Source organism: Pyxicephalus adspersus, chromosome 6, assembly GCF_032062135.1.
Source record: "Pyxicephalus adspersus chromosome 6, UCB_Pads_2.0, whole genome shotgun sequence".
NCBI classification, from domain to species: Eukaryota; Metazoa; Chordata; class Amphibia; order Anura; family Pyxicephalidae; genus Pyxicephalus; species Pyxicephalus adspersus.
In genome coordinates this window covers 6,270,881-6,292,055 of record NC_092863.1, presented here as the reverse complement: position 1 = coordinate 6,292,055, position 21,175 = coordinate 6,270,881, and the positions used below count along the sequence as shown (strand labels likewise).

Here is a 21,175-nt window from a genome sequence, read left to right as displayed (position 1 = left end):
CTCTTTAGGCTTTATCAATGGAATCCTTGCATTTCCCTGCCCTCTAAATTGCCTTCCAGTGTGATACCCCTAACACTAGAGGGCGACCTAGGCCCTATCCGTTGCAAGGGTGTAAAAATGACACCCATGGAAATGGTAACCACATGATTCATGTCTGTCTAGGTGGATATAATATTACATCTGGACACAATTATTATTTTATAGATTTTTGTTTGTTTTTTGTAAACATGAACTAAAACTTTGTTTTGTTTCTTTTATACATCAGTTGGCTCTGGCAAGTTTCTATGAAGATGGAGGTGATGATGATATTGTGACCCTACCCCAGCCCACATCTGGTTCTACTTCCCGTGGCTCTGGACCCAGGTATTATTGTGGTCCATAAGCCACAGTCTGTTGAAGTAGTACATTTTAGTTTTGGCTGGAAAGTAAAATAAATAGTGCTATGTCATTTTTTTTCCTGGTCAGCAGTAAATGGATTGCAAAATGTTACAGTTGTCTTTGGAACAGAAGTAAAAGGGACACCTAGTCCAGCTGTGACCGTGAGAGATTTCCCTTCACTTCCTGTCATTTCTTCAGAACATGAAATGAAGTCAAATCTCCCCAATGGGACAAAAAGACATCTAAAACTTTCCAACTCAAATTGGTGTTCTGTACTTTGACCTTTTGTAAATACTGATTTCCTCATGCTAGCAATTGCCTACGAGCCTCACATTTTATTTTACAAATGATTATTGTTGCAGCGACCACAGGGTGACTTCTTTCCGAGATCTGGTGCATGCTCAAGAGGAGGAAGAGGAGGAGGAAGAAGGCCAAAGGTCAGATTTCACTTTGGTTCTATATAGTGGGATAGTAATTTAAATTGTAGTTTCTTTTATGTTATCCAATTATCAAACAGTTGTTTTTTCCACGTGTTTTATTGTTCTTAAAAGCACAATGCTGACACAGTTTAAAATCAGCACCTTCAACATCATATACATTTGGTACACAAGCTTTGATGGAGTAAAGCAAGAATAAGGCTGGGTACACAGTGCAATATTTGTTGTTGTAAAGGATCTTTCTTGATCCTTTCCAATGACATTAGACTGCATGATGCATGAACGAGTGCTGTACATAGAGCACCATTATACAGCACCATTCTGCTTTATAGAGAGGAAGAACTATGGAGCAGCACCCCGCTGTGCTCTCTCTCCTTCATTTTCATTATGATCTTTCCTTGTTTGTGGAACATTGGGAATGGTCATCCAGACTACGAGTGCTGTACACACACCAGATTCTTGTCCGATATCATGCGGCAGTTATCAGACGAGAATCATCTGACGTGTGTATGTCGCCTTAGTGTGAATGCTTGTTCACTTTTTTTTAACCTGACTGTGTATTTTGCTGGTTAATGACCCCGATATTGTCTGCAGCTACTTCTCTGTACAGGGTGTGTCAAAGAAGAATGGCCCTTTGTGCTCATGCAAAGGGTTTTGTTACGGGCTGAATGGTAGATTGTAGGACAAAAGCAAATGGTATGGTTCTGCTACACAGTTACAGGAGGCCATCAATAAAAGCAAGTTAGTAATTGCTGATCTCTTTCATAAATGGGCCATTTAGTCATCAAGTGCATTCCTAAGTGTGGTCATTTTTGTGTTTCTTAAAGCAGACCTGAATTCAAAAATTTTCTTCACATACAAGGGTAGACAACCATTTTAAATAAAGTAAAAATCCCCCCCCCCCTTCCTTTTCTGTTTTAATTGCCCCGGCAATCAGACAGATTAGGAAGTGCATTCTTTTTGCACAGAAGGAGCCCTTTCTTTAATGGGAGAAAAAAAATGCTGATCTCATGAATGCGCAGTGAGATCGGCAATCTTTTTCCCAATCTTTTTCCCACCCCGAGCTCGCACCTGCACAGTGTAAGATCAGGTTATGTACGAAGAAGAGAGAAGAAGATGGTGGCACCCGGCTCTTCCTCCGTGCCAAAGAAGGATATTGGGACAAGGCAGGACCTGATGGACGGATCTGCCGGATTAAAGAAAGGTAAGTGTGATTTTTTTATTTTGACTTTATTTCCAGTTTAAGCATTATCTTCTTATAAATTAGCAGGCCTGATGTGTAAGATATTTGCATCTTTTTTAGTTTTAGCAAGTACTTAGATCACAGATGCTATTTTCTAATAAAGGATGAGGAACAGACCTGGCTTTTGTGCTGCAATGAGGTATAGACCAGCACAAGTACTGCCCTCGTGCTAAATGTTTCTGTGTGCAGAAGGGTTTGTCCCCTTTTTTTGTCCTGGTGACCATTGTAACCCAGAGAAGCATTTAGGGTGTATCAAAAATTGTAAATGAAAATACTAAGTTGTTGAGAACAGAAGGTGAGAGGGAATGTTCCAACATCTGATAGCAGATGGCTCCTGCTTATACCACAAATACAGTGGTATACCACCACTCCAAATCTGTAAACTCAACCTAAGGGTCATTTCAAACCCGTGATGAGCTGCAGTTTTCTGCGACAGGCTCAACTGTGGTTCTTACTGCTCACATTAAAAAGATTTGGACTTTTGCACTGCAGTGGAATGCAGCAATGGTCCCGAAAGAAACAAATGGCTTTTGACTATGTAGTTGCCTTGGAAGATTTGCACCACCGCTGTGTTCAAATGTTGTCACCTTTTTGTGTTTTGCATCTTCTGGGTGCACTGTGAGTCACCAACCTATGGGGATTTTCAACCCCAGTGTAAAAGCGCCCTTAGAAAGAATTTCCCCTCATTTTATAGAGATTTTCTGTATTGATTCCGGATCTGAAGGAAAAATCTCACTGCTAAGTTTTTCTTTTTCTGTGTAACATGAATTTACCCATTTTTAATAAATAATACAAAAATTGTAATCTGTTGTTCTTTATGTGGCAGGTTTTATGCAGGTGGCTCAGAGAGGAGCGGTCAGCAGATAGTGGGACCTCCCAGGAAGAGAAGCCCCAACGAGTTGGTGGAAGATCTTTTTAAGGGAGCCAAAGAACACGGTGCTGTTGCTGTTGACAGAACTACTAAGAGTCCTGGAGAAAACAGCCGATCAGTAAGTTTTTGTGTGATTGAGGGTGGAAAACAAAAACACGATCAGTGTAATGTCAACCAATGTTTTATGCATTTTTGGAGAGTGCCATTTCAAGTCAGGTCCTGTTTTAGATTAAAATTGCTTCCTCTGTTTTAGGGAACAGCCAAAAAAAAACAATGTAAAGTTCACCCTCTGATCTGCTTGAGATATCTGCAAAGAAATGCTGCCAATCCTAATTTCAGTTACTTTTTCTCCTGATTCCTATTTATTTTTTTCTTTTTGTTCCCCCAGCCGTTTACTGGAGGTGGGTATAGATTGGGGGCTGCCCCAGAAGAGGAATCCGCTTATGTTGCTTCAGCTCGAAAACAGAATCAAGGCCAGGATGTGAGTATACAAAACTTGCTATTCTTCTTTGATATTGTCTTTTAGCAAGTTCAGTGCTGAATTCTAATGTAGGATATTTATTGTGAAGTAGTTTGAGAGAACAACTAATTTGAGGCCTCGTTTTTATTTTAGGAAGTATACACAGTTCTACCTTTCTGGCCTTTCCTTGTGAATGAGTTCTTTAGTCATGTTTATAGTTGGTTAATAATGGGGCCCTTAATTTGGATTTTCTTATATCAGTGTTGCACACACTTTAGTAGTCCATGGCATTTTAGAGTTGATAGTTTTCGGACAAGCCTTGCTTTAATGCAGTCTTTGTTCTGTTTCTTCACCAGTAACTGAACTTTTGTTTTGTAGGTCCATGTAGTTTTGAAGCTGTGGAAAAATGGATTCAGTTTAGATGATGGTGAACTACGCAACTATCAGGATCCCAGCAACGCACAGTTCTTGGAGTCAATACGCAGGGGGTAAGATTTACATTTTATTATTATACCATTATCATGAGTATTTCCTAACTTTGTACCCCAATTTAAGAAAAGTTATTACTATTGTGGTGAGATTACCTCTGCGCTGCAAGGGTAAAAGCTAGTTTTAGGTAAGGCCAGATGGTATTTTACAGCCTTCAATTTTCTGTGCTGACCAAAAGATATGTATACATTTTTTTTTTTTTTTTCCACCACTCGTTAAGAAAAATTTGTTGAATTTATAAAGTAGGTTTGCAGGAAAACTAAGATCAGTAATTCTCTTCCATTGATAGATTTATAGTAGGCCGTCTTTGGAGTTGTTCCTTATGTCTTTCTACCTGTGTACAGGGAGATCCCTGCAGAGCTGCGTAGATTAGCCCAGGGTGGGCAGGTAAACCTGGATATGGAGGACCACCGCGATGAAGACTTTGTGAAACCCAAAACTGCCTTTAAAGCATTCACTGGCGAAGGCCAAAAATTGGGCAGGTGAGATCCTGACACCAAGTTTACAGACCCAATATAATTGCATTCCCTTGGCTATCTCTACAATTTGTTTTGTTTTGTGATTTCAGCACGGCCCCCAATGTGATGAGCATGGCCTCCCCATCCCAGCAAGCAGAAAACGAGGCCAGAGCTAGTTCCTCTATCACCCTTAATGAATCTGAGCCCATGACAAACATCCAGATCCGTCTGGCAGATGGTGGCAGACTGGTCCAGAAGTTTAATCACAATCATAGGTAAGAATTGTAGATCAGACAAATAATTTTCTTCTCATATTCACAAATGACATAATTCATCCTAAGCTTTTCATGAACAAAGATTGTTGAGTGATATATAGCTGTACCGTAACGTAAGATCCATGTTTCGATTGTCTCACTTTAGAAAAACCTTTCCGGTCAGAGGCTGGCTTTGTTGAGATTTTATTCTTATAATGCTCCATGTGCCTGGCTGTCCACCAAAATGTTCATTCTTCACACGTTTGAGGATTTTGCTCCAAAATCACAGTTAAGGTGTTTCCACATACCATTGACTTTCCTTGGTTGTATACTTCTCAGACGCTACGCCTAGCAAGTAATTGAGTTCTTTTTTTACAGAATATTGTTATGCAGTTGTTTTAGGATTTTTTCCTTGTGTAGTTGTTCATGAATATGTTTAATACTTTTGTAATGTCTTGTATATTGAGGGACACAGAAGGTCTTAAACTTTATGGTTATACTGCTGCTGTAGTATTGGAAACTGACAAAATTGTAGTTAGGTCTCTTCTTTATGCCATTTTTAGGACTCGCCCCTCACTTCCACCCCATCCTGGGAAACTTCATAGCTCCACAATTGGCCCATGTTTACAATTCTAACCCATCTTGGCAAAACCACGTAGCATTGTGGTTTCCCTTGTCACTCAATTTTTACCCATCTTGGAAAACCATAATGTTCCATTGTTGGCCCGTGTCACTCATTTCTGACCAACCTAAGCAAACCACATTGCTCCATAGTTGGCCCATGTCCCTCATTTCTGATCTATCTTGGCATACCACAGGGCTCGATGGTGTTTTCCCATGCCGCTTATTTCCAACCCAATTTAAAAATAAAAAAACATAGCGGTGTTCTCCCCATCCCCTTTTAGTGGGGAGTACCACCTGGCACTTTTCAGTAACCACCTGGCTGTTTTTGGGTTGTTACGGAAAAATTGGGTCACAATTCAGGGCCTGTCAATCACCGACAGCTTCTTCCTACCCCGCTAGGAACCATACCTTGCCTAGAAGTGACCTTCTTCAGGTGTTGGGTTGTGGGGTACATTTCCAGCCTTGTTCAGGTTTTGACTGCAAAGTGATTTCTAGGTGCAGAGACATAGGGCCTGATTTATGAAAGATCTCCAAGGCTGGAGAGGATACACTTTCATCAGTGAAGCTGGGTGGACCTGAAAACTTGGAGAGCTTTAATAAATTGGGCCCCATTGTCTGCCCTTGCCCTAAAGACTTGACTCCCTTGTTGCCACCAGTTCTTTATTTTCTGCACTCCCTGCTTACCTCCAAAGTTTGGCTCTACAACTTCAATCCTTTGACAAGCTTTCATTCACATAAGGAAAACCCCCACAATTTCGAGTATGTTAACTTTTGTGAAAACCTGGTTAGCTTCCATCCTACTGCAGGCCCTGGACATTTTATTTTCCCTTTTGCCCCTGGTTTTGGCTCTCCAGTGTTTAAATGTACTGTGCAATTTCTCACCCTGTGTTTTTTTGAGAAAATAGATTCTATTTCATGCATTTTTATCTTTGCAACAAAGTGTAGACATGCTGATAGTAGGAAGGGATATACCATGGGTTGGCCTGTAATTGCTTTTCTTTATTTCTGTCCAATTCTCCTGTACATGGCAGTATAGCTTGAATGTTAGATTTCTTTGTCCATTATTAGGCATCCAAAAAAGGTTTTTATGGTAAGTACATTCTTTTCATACAGACACTAAAGATTATGTTCCATTATTGAAGCATAAAATTTTGACCTGAAATGCATTTATTTGAAGAATCTGAAGCTTCTATAGTCCAGTGATAAATGCTAATTACTAAAAATAAGAATGTTCTGTTAACATACCAACTTGTTAGGGCAGAGTTTATGATGGGAGCATCCCTACCCCTTAACACCTTCATTATTGATTGGTCCTATGTCTATCCTTAATATTTTATGACTTCACGTAAAGAATTTATTAATGTAGAGGTAACCTCTTTCCCTTACAGAATCCGTGACATCCGCCTGTTCATTGTCAGCGCCCGACCAGCAATGGCTGCCACAAGCTTTGTGTTAATGACTACGTTCCCAAACAAGGAATTGACGGATGAGAACCAGACTCTGAAAGAAGCTAACCTTCTAAACGCCGTCATTGTGCAGCGGTTAATATGACACCACCTCACACCCCAGGCTCTTTATTCCATTTTCTCCCCATACATTGCGCTTCCCTCCGCTGGTGACATGGAGTCATTCTGTCTTGTATTCCTGGGATCTCAATGCTTTTCAGGTGGACTTCTCTTTAGACGTACATTTTGCAGGATTTGTTATAAGCGTTGGACGATAAATAAATAGGAAACCAAAATGCCTAATTGCAGTGTAATATTTTTTTGGAAAGCAGTAACTCGTTCCATCCTTTTAAACTTAGGTTTTATGGGATGAACTGCAGAATTCGTAGAATATATTGCTTAAACAAGGAATAAAATCAACAATGTCTGATATTTAATTGACAGTTGTGGGTCCGTTCTCTAAAACGCTTGGCAGGTGGTTGTCCGTATCTGTTATTATTAAAGGACCAGTTGACCTAAAAATGTTAGAATGAGTTCTCATCTCTATAGCTGAATGGGATATGTTTAATTTGTATTATTTTGCTGTGCACCTTGGTGTTGTGCTACATTAAAGAATCTTTGGTGTCAAGTAGGCTTAAAGAGACCCAATCACCAGACTATTTATTTCACTGACAATCCTCTTGTAAAATGTTATCTATATCTAACACATTTCAGGCGTGTTATTTATTCGTCAAAGGCTCCCTGATGTAGCCATTCAAAACCCAAAGCAACTGGGTGCCCCCACCTTTGATGTGATATCAACAGACACAGACCAGTCACTCAAGTAATCTATGGCAGCCTTTCTTTTAAACAAATAATAAAATATACTTGTGGTTTTAAAGAACCCTTTTTTTATTAACAGCCCCCAGTGCGTTTAGGTGGAGGCCTTTGGGAAGAATGTCAGTAATTGATGTCAGGTAAATTAAACTGAGAGGTCCAACTTCTGGAGGAACCCTACTTGAGAAACCCTGATCTATATTATGAGTGTCCAATACCAATCCTAAAGAGCTACATAGAAGCCAAGAATTCCATGTATCGTGTTGGTGCAGAAAGTTTGTAGTTCAGATGATATTATTTACTCCGTTCTGGTAATAAAAGTGGAAACTTCCAAAATGTAAAGCCACACTGGTGACATTTTATTTATTATTGGGTCTATCTTTAAGACAAGACATGAGACATCTCTCTGGCAGGGGCCACAAAGCAAAAATAATCTGATAGGGGTTTGAATCTTTCTCTGATTAAAAATTTAAAAAATTGGTAGAACATTTATCACTTTATTGACCCTTTAAAGACTAGGTCTCCTTATGGCATTTGCCATATCCTAATCTTAATATTAGCTAACTGCACTCAGACCCTTTATTGCATGGATGTCCCTTCCTCATGAGACTAACCCCACCTGCAAATTTTTAAGTCTTTGCCCTGTTGTCGGTGCCACCATCTTCTGCTCCTTTTTCTTGATCCTGATCTTTCACCGTCTTGGTTGGCCAGGTCAGTATGACATTGCACTGCTTTAATGCATTCATTCAGCCACAACATGCTGGGATAGTAATTGGGTGGGTATGTATATTTTGTTGCAGTCCTTTCTGCAAAAATAAAAAAACATTCCTGATCCCAAATTTTGCAAGTGGAATTAATTTGCAAGTTCCGCTGTGATGTGCATAGCATTTAAAGCGTCAGAACTAAAATTGATGCTGCAATGCAAATTATTATTTATTATTACACAGTATTTATAAAGCGCCATCATATTACTCAGCGCTGTACAAAGTCCATAGCCATCCAATGTCCCTACCCCAGTCATATGTCTCTAATACAGTCTAAGGTCAATTTTTGGGGGGAAGCCATTTAATCTACAAATGTATATTCTTATGTTGTTGTTTTTTAAACCAAGCTTCTAATAGTTTGTATACCACAATTCGGTGCACTTCTAGGGCTCTGTTTACAAAAAGGGGATCTAGACCATGTATTTCAATGGCAGTAATCCATTGTGGCAGAGATCCAAGTGTTGTCTAGGTGTGGATAATTCTGTTCAAAGTGAATTTTGTAGTAACACACAATGGGTCTGTCATGTTTTTGGGAAGTGTCTGTGAGGAATGATCCCTAAAATTATACTGGAATTCAGGTACTTTTTATGTTTTAAACTCCCTGGCGGTAAGTGTGGCTCTGGGTTAATTTTTAGTACCAGAAGTAGTAACCCCAAGCCACACTCTGGTGGAATTGCAAGGGAACTTACCTGGTAAGTGGTGCCCGATGTCTGGTATCTTCTTCCTATGGCGAAGCATGGCTGTAACCTAACCTATGTTAATATTATATGTAATATGTTAATATGTGTAACCCAACCATGCCCAGCCAGCGTGTGAACGTTTGAGACTGGACTGAGGGCAGAAAAGTGTTCTCTTATCCTTATGATTCATTTTCTGTGTTTGTAACGTTCAAGGGAAAAAAGACGCAGTGTGTTCCTAGGTCTTCAGTTAGTCTAAGTACACACGTGCATTAATTGTCGTTGGAAAACCATGGACTAACGACATATCTACGATTATTGTGAACATTTGTATAGTGCACACATCAGTACATGCTGTAAGGATACGATCGTTCAAATATAATCCACCAATAATGTACACACACTAGATACGATTGTTTGAACATTGCGGGAAGTGATACAGCAATCCACGATCACCGAACACATGTACACACAATAGATAGCGAGCGATCGTCGCCCAAGCGGATGCTCGTTTCCAGCGACATTCCTCGTTCTATGGTGTCTTATTTTTTTTGTTAATGATTATCAAACGATTGTTAATCGTTCATTTCCAATGACAATTATTTTGATTAAAATGGCAATTTATAACAATAAACTTATGGAAGGTGTCAGATACACAAGGATGGAGATAATTCAGAAAAAGACTTTATTGGTACAATGACATAAAGGAAACAAAACATACAGAGAAACCAAGTGAAGACCAAGTAGGGAAAGCCGGGGTTTGCAATGTGCACATTGATCCCTATTTATAATATAGGGGATCACACATTTCTTCGTAGGAATCTTCCAGGTCCCTGTTCTTCAATGGCAGTAACTCATTTCCCCCAGGGAATGTCAGATTCACTGTTAGTGACAAACCTTGGTTTCTTTATGACCCTTTTAGAAGTTTCATCTATTTTAATTCAGTGTTTTATTTTCCGAAATGAAATGTTCTCACGTTTCTATTTATAAAGCAAGAAACCTGACATTGCTTCAAATGTTTCCAGGGTAAAAATCTTCCAGGTCCATGTGTTTTAATAGCCAGAATTGATTTCCACTTAGGTATGTCAGATTCACTGCTTTATAAATAGGGCCAGCAGGATCCTTTTGTGTTGGTATAAAACTAATAAGTACATAATATATGCCCAGCAGCTCTCCATTCATATAAATATCTGTTCCACCATTACAACAAAGAGCTTCTTCATCAACAAGGCCTCGCAGGTCACATGACTGAGCGTACCACCTCAGTTGGCCATCTTTACTACTGGAACCACACCCTCCCTTGCAGCTTTCAAGCGTGTGCCAGCAAACAAGATGGCGCACAGCAAACAAAGCGTCCGCTGGGGAGCTTGACGGCGTGACGTCGATGCCCATGGACAGCCTATGGGAAAGGAAGCCCGGCTACATGTGACCGGGGCTAAAAGACGTCACGGCGTGTTTAGCGGTTTTACCTCAGCGTGCCGTCGGGGCTTTTAGTCTGTGAGAAACTACAAATCGAGGCTGTCATGGGAGTCACGGTGGACACTCTCTGCAACGGGGACGGTAATATGGTCGCTTTTGAGTGTGTGGTGTTCAGGGTGTGGGGATACTCGCTCCGTAGGGCCTCGGCGTTCTTGTAGGCCTAGTCATGGCGAGTCTCCCTGGCAACACATTTCCTTATTCAGGGAGAGTAGCGCTCGAGGGTGACGAGGAAATAGCGCGGCGCCATATTAGGCACTGTATTTGTTACTTATGGGAATGTTTGGGCGATTATCACTCGCTGTGTGATAACGTTCGTTATGTTTGAGCAAACATCGCTCGTTAAATGCATTTTCCTAATTTATCAAACATTATTGCTTATTTTAATTAGTGAATATATATTACCTGAGCAGGTACATGCTTCCAGGACATTGTGATCTAATGGGGTCAATTTAGGGAAAAAAAAAACACTTTGGCTGCCTGGCTGTATGTGATACCTTAGACGTCCATTTATACCCTGAACCCTCCTGATCTGCATGGAGGATGTTTGCTTAGTGCACTCCCAATGAAACCCTATGTAAGGCAATGATGTCTCCAATCCTACAAAAGCCAACCATGCAACCTACAACCAATCTCCATCAGATTTACCGAAATCTTGTTTTTATTGGACGTGGTGGTAACTCCTATATTTCAGGTCATTGGGAACCCATTCTACAACCACAGCACACTGCATTGTATCATGGGGGTCAGTGGGATGAATGTCGCCTTTACAGATGGCTGAAAAGATCATTGGGGTCACCTAAACTGGCCGGGAGGTGCAAATTGCTCATTGCTCAACCTCTGGAGCAATCCCGGTGGAGAATTATTATTACTAAACCGGAATTTATATAGCGCCAACATATTGCAATAAATAGTTGTTACAAATGACAGACAGTGACATAGGAGGAGGAAAGGACCCTGGCCTGAAGAGCTTACAATCTAGGAGGTGGGGGAAGTAACAATAGGAGGGGATATGTAGTGGTGGGTGAGGAGACAGAAGTCGGGTAGGTGAGGTTGAAGCGTTGTGTTTTGAGTGTTCTTTTAAATGAGCAGAAAGTAGGGGCAAGCTGAAAAGGGCGAGGAGACCATTCCAGAGAGTCGGGGCAACTCTAGAAAAGTCTTGGAGCCGTGCGTGTGAGGAGGTTATGAGTGAGGAAGTCATTAGTAGGTCATTGGAGGATCAGAGAGAGCGGCAGGGGGAGTATTCATCTATCAGTTCAGAAATGTAAGTGGGACAATAACTGTGGAGGGATTTGAAGGCAAAGCACAGGAGATTGGGTTGGATTCTAAGGTGAAATGGAAGACCATGAAGAGAACTAAAAGGAGATACAGCAGAAGAGGAGCGGAGGGAAGGCTGTGTATGGGGTAGGTAGGTGGGAAGGCTGTGTATGGGGTAGGTAGGTGGGAAGGCTGTGTATGGTCTGGCTGCAGCGTTCATAATAGATTGTAGTGGAAGAGTCGGGTTAGTGGAGAATCAATATTCTAACCCAGAGTTTCTCAACCAGGGTTCCTCCAAATGTTAGGGGGTCCTTGAGCAATTTGCACCTCTCCGGTCAGCTTAGAGGTCACCAGTGATATTTTTGTCTATCTGTAACACTTACTTAGGTGCGCCCCCATTCATTCTTCATCGTCTAGGCCAGAAGTAGCTTGTTCTGGCCTAACAACCCCTGGCCGATCCGGCCTTATGCTCCGGAGCCACGGGTTGCCGGCCGAGATTAGGCTGAAACAAACTGCCGGGCTCTTGAGCCTCCTCTTGCTGTGACCCCATTCCCCATTTACCATGGCGGTGTAAGTGTTAACGCCAGCCGCAGTAAATAGGTAATGCCCCCTGAAGGGAAATCCATCTCCTCAGCAATGCATACAGAAGAGAGGGATTTCCCTTCAGGGGGGAGTTCCTAGTGGGGCAGAGCCATTGGGGTGGAAATCGGAGAGTCCGGCCTAGTGTGCTCCTGCCCACCCCATAAATGGCCTATTGGCCAAAAAGATTACGGACCTCTGGTTTAGGCGAATGAGAATTAAGGAGTCGGTGCAGCAATACATATTTTGTCTTTGTGTTGGGGGTAATGGTACCCCATTTATTAGTGTAAAAAAAAAGCCTCATTGCCGGATAAAAAAGTGGTTTTACTTAGACCCCCTGCACAGCTGGCTGGTGTTCTATAGCTTTGGCACATTTAAAGTAATTTTCTAGTAAATGTGCAGAAAGGCGCCACCTTGATGGATAGTTATTCAGACTGCTGCAGATATTGTTATTCTTTCCCCTTGACTGTAATAAGTAGCAGAAATTTTATTAGGCTGGGTGGCAGCCCCTGTATTGTGACCCAACTTGGTGGTTACTGAAAATTTCTGGGTGGTGCGCCCTGCTAAAAGGCCCTGGGGGGAACACTGGAGAGATCATTACATGGGTGAATAGGGTTTGCAGAGTTTCAGATAAGAGGAAATGTCTTTGTTGATTCCTACATATTCCCTTTGTGTTTGAATGTCTTTGGTTTTGATGGCATCACCATCCATGATCATTTCTAGATTGTAAGCTCTTCGGGGCAGGATCCTCTCTTTCTGTGTCATTGTATGTATTCGTCTGTCATTTACAACCCCTATTTAATGTGCAGCGCTGCATAATATGTTGGCGCTATATAAATCCTGTGTATTAAATATTTCATTTTTCTTCACGTAGGGCGAACATTCCCAAAGAAAGGTCAGAGAGTCGTCGTACATTACGATGGTAAGTTCTCCTCTTCTGAAAGTCACGATGCGTATGAGACCCTGTAAATTACCTAATCAAATGAAGATAATGTATTTTCTATCCTTGCCTTTCTCTACATGTCATGGTTATGTCCGTCAACCACTACAAAACTTGTCAGGGGGTGGAGGCATAGTGGTATACACAGAAATTTATAGGAAATTATATTATGTCCCCCAAGATTATAGTTAAATGTTTGCTGTTGCAGAGAGTTGTTACTGATGGATAATTGGATCATTGGTCATCACCTGCAGTTTACTAAACCTTTACTCTGGCCATGCCTGGACAATGGACCCACATAGATTTCTGTGCTGCCATTTCCTGGTACCTGGGACTTTAGTGTCATTGCACGTGTACCAGAGCTAAATGTGTTTGGATACATTCAATGCACTATCTTTAGAGGGGACAACTAATTTGTAGGGTATAGTGATCTTACTTTAAAATTGCAGTAAACCGTGCAAAGCTACAATAAGGCCAATGATTTTTTTTCCTCCTTTGCCTGAGCTGCTTATCTTCAGACAATGCAGGGAGTCGCCTCATTCTACCTTTTTGTTTTGTTGAGCGGTCTTTGTCTGGGACAGCTGCTAGCTTAAGCTGCCCCTTTTTAATGGTATCATTGATGGCCTTAAGTGCCCTTTACAAAGCACAGTGCATATGTATGTTGCTTGGGAAAAGGAAATACGATTCGATCATCATTGGCAAATACAGAAATTTGTTGTGTAAATTGAAAAACGTTGTTGGCAACCTTGGATGTACAAATATACAAAGAAAAACTAATACACAACTTAGTGCATCTGGTTTAACTTCTTTTGTAAGCTTCACATGTGAAAAGGAGGGGAAAGCACCACCTTCTAGCGATAATTATTATTATTACACAGTATTTATATAGCGCCATCATATTACGCAGCGCTGTACAAAGTCGATAGTCGTATCACTAGCTGTCCCTCAAAGGAGCTCACAATCTAATGTCTCTACCATAGTCATATGTCATTATCGTAGTCTAAGGTCAATTTTCTGAGGGGAAGTCAATTAACCTAACTGGATGTTTTTGGGATGTGGGAGGAAACCGGAGTACTCAGGGTGAACCTGCAAACTCCATGCAGATAGTGTCCTGGCCCAAATTCGAACCTGGGACCCAGCGCTGCAAAGACAAAAGTGCTACCTCTGAGCCACTGAGCTGCCCTTAGCTAGTGATAAGACTATAATATTAATTTAGCCCAGGTCATTGAGACCCTGTCGGTTTGGCCACTGCAAAAGTCCACCGGCTTTTCACAATGCTAGTGACTTCTGCAAAGGAGTTCAGGTTAGAATAAGTATAAGGGAGCGTGTGGCCGAGAAATTTCCCTCGTTCCTTGCATAGGCATAACGACTAAAGGAAAGTAAATAAAAAATATCTAAGGTAAATAAATATTTTTGTACTTTGATTTGTTGGTGAAAACAAACCTCAAACAGATGGGGAAAAAAAACTCCTGTCCATAATGAATTATTTTATAGTGAGCAGCAGCAAGCAGAACACCCCTATTGTGTGCCAGTGCCGATTAAATTAGAGAACATTTGTTTCCTGCTCTTCTCCAATGCAGGAAGTCAGACTGCCTCAGTCTTCCTGGAGTCTGGCTGATTTCCTGACTTGTCACCAGAGATCTGGCGTGACTTCATACTTGTTTTCTCAGGCTGCTTAGCTTGTTGGCTTTTGTTTTCTAGATTGCTTGCCTGCATAGTATTGTCGCTTTACAAACCTTTGAGATTAGCATTATATATATGGTAATATATTTCAGATTACAGCAGCCTTTGTGCTTTTACTTACATGGACATTTTTCTGCCGGTGTATATTTTGGCATTTTTGCACTTTTGTAGGTCAGTTGTTAGCTTGGTTAGAGTATATTTTGGACTTGCAAACGACCGCTAGATATACTCTGGAGTTTACACCATAGCCATACCATTAAAATAAAGTTATTCTACCTAAATTGTTGGTTTAGTGTAAATGTGTGTCCCTGGTTACCAATCACTTGCATATACGGGATGAGCTATCCTTACTGAGTTCTACAATTGGTTAATTGGCTTTTCTGTATTAATGACTTATGTCTATGGTAGGAACGTTAGATTGTACACACCGAAGGCCGGTTAGTGACATGGCTATAGATATTCTGAAACCCTCCGCAAAATGTCAGCTCTATAGTCAATCAGGTTCCCAACTCAACTTTTTTTAATGCAAAAAACAGGTTGCAGAGTTAATTCACCCCGCTGTTTAAGTGATCAGTTTTTCTTGTCCTCAATGTAATCTCTGCTTTCCATTCCATGTAGAGAATGTGGTTTATACATTATTTTATCATTTCATTGTAGGATATTTGGAGAATGGCAAGAAGTTTGACTCTTCCCGGGACAGAAATAAGCCTTTCTGCTTCTTCATTGGGAGGAAGGAGGTGATCCGTGGCTGGGAGGAAGGTGTTGCACAGGTAAATAGAGTTTGAGCAGCGCTACCTATACCAATACCATGTTCTTCACATGTGTGCCAAGCTACATGCATCTAAAATTTGGCTCACAGGATGTGTGCGACATGTGCGTGGTGATATTGAAGAGGTTGGAGACGAGCACAACATACACCGCACAGAGCTAGTCTCTTGTGAATAAGAGCAAAAAGGATATTAGAGATAATATGAAAAAAAAATGTTGAGTAATTATAAATTGCTTTGTTGTGTTATGAATCAAACCTTATTAAATCACTGACTTCTAAAATTGTCAAAACAATAACACAGGTCTGAATAATTTGCTGCATGAACATTTTTCTGATTATCTGAGTATCTTCATTTATCTTTTTTTTTTTTTTTTAACATAAATTTCTAACTGTTGAGGTGACTAAAGTGTTTGGAAAATAATTCATGAGAACGTATGGCTTTCAATAAAAAGTTACCCTTTTCTTATTGTGTTTTTTCTATTTTGCTCTGTATGGAGTATTTTTTTGGAAAATGTTTGCTTGAGATCATTAAAATTTCCATCGTGTATGCTTTATAAACTGTGCAGGCACATGGGAACATAAGTCCGTTCTAGCATTGCACAGGGTGCTTCCTGCATTGGGTCAGTATCCATGTTTTCCATTTTTCAGATGAGTGTGGGTCAAAAGGCGCGTCTCATCTGCACCCCAGACTACGCGTATGGCCCCACAGGACATCCAGGCGTCATCCCCCCTAATGCTACGCTCATTTTTGAAGTGGAGCTGCTGCGAATAGAGTGAGGGCCGCTCTGGCCCGGAGTGTGGGTATGTGAGTTAGAGAGAGAGATCTCCTCCCTTTAATTGATCTGCATGTTTATCTTTTTACCCCACCTACCATCTCTAATACCCCTTCCTTTGTGTTTGCTGCTTTGGCTTCCGTTATTGATTACATACCCAACATATTTTAATATTGTGTCGTTTATATTCGCATGTCATTGGTGCTTCTGCACCAGTCCTGTCTTGTCTTCTTTAAATACAATCACTGTCAATGTCTGCCTTGCGATGTGACTGCCATTGTTTCCCATCTATTATTGCATGTATTTTTGTTGGCATTTTGTGCTCTCATCACTTTTTTTTATCTCCTTCTATTACTTGTATCTTTGTTTTTGTGTATTTTTTTGTTCTTCATCATCAGTGGTTCCCGACTTGGAGTGACATCACAATGTTTTTTTTTTGTTGGTTTTTTTATCTTCCAACCTGCCTCTGCTATACCTTTACCAAGATTTCTTCCCTATACACCTGGCACCATCTCTTAACCTAGCTGTACCCCTAATGTATCCCATAATCCCTTTTCCATGATCTCGTCCTATCCGACTCTTCCACCCCAGGCTGACTGTCTCCTCTTGGCCTTGTGCTTTCTGTCTCCTTCCAGGTGTCGGGAGCCGTCTGCCTGCAATGATTACCCTCAGTTGTGGGCAGAGTGCGGATCACAGCGCGGACACAGCCTGACCCTCCCCTTCTTCCACAAACTGCCTTCTTACCATGGGTCGTGTCCTCCTCCTCCTCTTGGCTGGCTGAAGTTACTGAGCAGTTCATTGGATGTTTTCATGAAACAGTTAAGGAAGTTGCGGCTGGACAGTCATTCTGGAGTCGGCCTTTTCCCAGTGCTATCTGGATGGTGGGGGCTATTTCCGTTAATTTTAAGGCCACCTGTGTAGGGTTGGAGGACCGGCACTGTGAGCCATTCCAGAGCTGCCTGCCTCTGCGCCACAGAGCCCGCCATGCCTAATTCCAGTGTCCTGCAGCTTCCGCTTTCCTCTCCTCACATGGCAGGGTCCTGTCTTGTCTGCGCTGCATGCAGCCCCCCCACTGCACACTGTACACATTAAATGGCTTTTCTTCTACTGGAGGATCTTGTGTCTCTGCTCTGAAGTCACAATAAATGATCTGTAACTTGGTAAAATGTGTGTGTGTGTTTCAAACACTTCATCTAATATCATTATCAGATATCATTAATGTGAAACCAAACAATTCTGCTTTTCTGCGTCATATGGTTTGTGGAAGGATTTACACTCACATTTTGTGCAGTCGGCAATAGGTTCTCCAAATGCAATTTTTTTTTTTTTTTTTTTTTTTTTACAGCTGTCTGTTGGGAAGATGTAATCTCTGAGTCAACAGGAAGAGGTAGTCACAATCCAAAAACGTGTCTCTGTTGGAGCTTTGTAGGCAGTCCTTGCTCCGTGTCACATATTTCAATCTGTCATTAGAAGTGAGGTAAATTTCTTAATGGGCACTGACAGCGAGGCAAATGTTAGATATCTTTACCTACACTACAAAACTAAAAGGGTGTAAAAAATTGTAGTTGCAGTAGTTCTTTTAGGCAGAAACTATTGGGAAGTTAATTTTTTTTTTAAACTATTGTTGATGGTCCAGAAAGTAAAGAGGCAATATTATAAATAAAATAGGGAGGTATTCTTCATAATAGAAAGATTTTGCTGAATTGCTTTGTGTAAAAGTACTAACTTTACCTTCTCTTTTCTCCCCTGAACCTAGCAGAAAAATGTCTTGAATTTTTTTTTTTCTAATGTTAATCCTCAGGCCAAAACTTAGTTTTTGCTCTACGGCAGGCATGTTTATATGTCTGGTATGATGGAATAGTCCGAAGTCTCTAGATATATGTTTGGATCAATCAAATTTCCTCAGTCATTTCCTCAAAGCAACATTGTGGCTTAACAGCTTTTTTCAGCCTGTTTTGATTGAGCCTTTATACTAAAGCAAAACTCCTGTTTTGGATAGGTAATTACTTGCATTGCTGCATTGTTTCCATTAGTTTCACATGGCCCCATCCGTAATTGTCCTTTCAAGCACCCTTCCTTTATTTCAGGATCTGTTTCCTTTACGGATCTATTCCTTAACACAAATGTCATCTACACTTCAATGGCAATCTTTATGTTTAACTTCCCTTCGCTTTCAACTCCTTTGTTTTTTATGAGCAAAACATAGGAAGGCGCGCCCTCTTTGCAAATGTAGCTGCGATGGATTTATTAGAGCATGGCGATCCTCTTTGGCCATTCATGGAATTTTGTTGTCTCTGGCAGCTAATTCTATGCTACACGGTGCATGCCTGGTACAGGATAGAGCCAAAACAAAAAGCCACCATGCAGTCATTTTTTAATGACCAAAGAGATTCTGCATGTCTATTAGCTCCACCTCTTGGTTACCTTTTGAATTTACGTTTACTTTCAGTCAAAGATTCAACAGAATTCCATTCTAATCTGGAATGTTTTCAAATAGGGCTGAAAAAAGTTGCATTCGTTCATTAAAGTGTCTATCTCTTGCCTTTTATGTGTAGGTGTCCTTTAAATATTCATAAAAAATTAGCCACTGGTAATAAGAAAACAAAGGGCTGACCAATAGTTTTTTCATGTACTTTATATCCTTTCGTGTACTCTCCATTCATCTGCTCCCGGCCTGTCTGTCAAATGTTTTAAGTTCTTTATGTCCCCTGAGCAAAAAAGTTGACCTAGCTCTGGTATAAAACAAAACAGGAGTTTAGCATAGTCTATCACTGAACAGTGCAGTCATCAGTTCAGGAAAGGCCAAAACTCTCACTGTAGATGCTGTTTATCCACTTTCTCAGAAACATGCGGTGTATCTGTTTATTAGAGCCTGATGTCACCATCTATAATGCAGCCTCTCCATTCACTAGAAACAAATAAACTTTTTGTGTTCGTCAGATACCTGTGTTCGGGTTAATTTACAGGAAGCACTTACCCAACCCTAGTTTATTCTAAGAACGAACCTCTAAACAAATGAAAGCTCTTTCTGCTATGTATGGCAAAGATCATGGGAGTGGATGGAGTGTCAGCTAGCTGCTTCGTATATTTATCCTGAAAACAAGAAAGAAGCTTTTCCCTTCCCCGCTAATATCAGTGAAAATTCAGCCTTATCCGTTCACTAGACTGATGACATCATAAAGAATGCAACCTCTTAATTTGCTGGAGACTGATGACATCATGAAGAATGCCGCCTAGCCATTTGCTAGAGACTGATGACATCATGAAGAATGCAGCCTATCCATTTGCTAGAGACTGATGACATAACAATACAGCCTCTCCATTAACTGGAAAACAATGACATAATGAATAATGCAGCGTATTCGTACAAGTGACATGTCCACAATACCTTCAATAATTTTATTCAACCTTTGCTTCAGTGTTTCCTTATCATAAAAAGTCGCAAATGGCAGCGACAGTTGAAATGTCAGATATCAGTGCATGGGCAGTCCAGCAGTCACATGACTAAGTGCGTGCGATATGGAATGTGATGCAATCTATGTATTATCTGAGGGTGTGTGGACTCATGACAAGTCTATTTATAGAGTAAGATAATTCATTAGCAAATAAAAGTTAATCAGTGTCTGCAGCCACAGTATTGACCAGCAACGGATTCGGTGAATTTTTTATCAGCAAACAGAACAATAGAAGTGGTACTGTGCAGAGTCCATATATACAGAATGGGAACAGATACTCAGAATTTCACCCGGGGTACAGGACAAGAGAAGTGGTACTGGGCATAGTCCATACATACCGAATACGAACAGATACTGAGAATTACACCCGGGGCACAGGACAAGAGAAGTGGTAGTGTGCAGAGTCCATACATCGAGAATGAGAACAGATACTTAGAATTATACCTGGGGTGTACAGGACAAGAGAAGTGGTACTTGGCATAGTCCATTCATATAGAATAAGAACAGATACTGAGAATTTCACCTGGGGTAAGTGGAACTGGGCAGAGACCATACATACAGAAAGAGAACAGATACCGAGAATTTCATTTAGGGTACAGAACAAGAGAAGTGGTACTGGGCATAGTCCATACATACTGAAAGAGAACAGATACCGAGAATTTCACCTGGGGTACAGTACAGGAGAAGTTGCACTGTGCAGAGACCATACATGCAGAAAAAAAACATTGAGAATGACATCCAGAGTACTAAGCAAGAGAAGTGGTACTGTGCAGAGTCCATACATACAGAATAGGAACAGATACTGAGAATTACACCCGCGGTACAGGACAAGAGAAGTGGTACTGTGCAGAGTCCATACATACAGAATAGGAACAGATACTGAGAATTACACATAAACAAGAGAATATAGGTACCTCAATAATAAAACAAATGATACATTTGCTCCCAGCAAATCAAACTAAACATGTTGCTGTACAGAATCCATAATCAAGACAAATATGAAGGATGACATAACATGACGGCTGTCCTTACTGTTAGTGCCATTCAGTCGTTCTATATAAAACGTTTATTGTGCATTGTCAGTTCCTATGCTCCCTGGGTGTTTTATTGCCTGAATCAGTTTAAAACTGGGACCGGGCCCTTAGTTCTGTAAAGAAAGTTGGTGTAAGAAGCAGATAAAGTTTGTACCTGAGTAATGTAGTTACTGTATGTGCTCTACACATTATATCGATGAGGTCTGGTCAGGAAAGATCTGACATTGAATTTCCTAAATGACCGTGTTACTCGAGACAAATTGAATGTACATCCCTCCTATTATTGTGCATTG

The 21,175-nt window shown here is 40.8% G+C and overlaps 2 protein-coding genes across 3 annotated transcripts; both read left to right on the top strand.

The window, feature by feature from the left end:
• Positions 1-265: 265 nt before the first annotated feature.
• Positions 266-7,302, top strand: NSFL1C (NSFL1 cofactor; the record flags this gene model as incomplete). Its single annotated transcript, XM_072414314.1, is given in 8 exon segments — positions 266-363; positions 741-815; positions 2,885-3,047; positions 3,318-3,410; positions 3,768-3,877; positions 4,223-4,360; positions 4,447-4,611; positions 6,603-7,302. Coding segments are annotated over 8 exon segments (1,005 nt in total), but the record flags the coding sequence as incomplete, so codon positions are not given.
• A 3,027-nt stretch (positions 7,303-10,329) lies between these two features.
• On the top strand, positions 10,330-17,559 carry FKBP1A (FKBP prolyl isomerase 1A). Of its 2 annotated transcripts, none has more exons than XM_072414313.1 (5): positions 10,330-10,476; positions 13,103-13,150; positions 15,509-15,621; positions 16,269-16,421; positions 16,879-17,125. In XM_072414313.1, the coding sequence occupies exons 1-4, from the start codon at positions 10,440-10,442 to the stop codon at positions 16,395-16,397; spliced, it is 327 nt and encodes a 108-aa protein (XP_072270414.1). In that variant the 5' UTR covers positions 10,330-10,439; the 3' UTR covers positions 16,398-16,421; positions 16,879-17,125. The 2 variants fall into 2 exon arrangements, with proteins under 2 accessions (XP_072270414.1, XP_072270413.1); XM_072414312.1 differs by having other exon boundaries at positions 10,332-10,476; positions 17,029-17,559.
• The last annotated feature ends 3,616 nt before the right edge of the window (positions 17,560-21,175 follow it).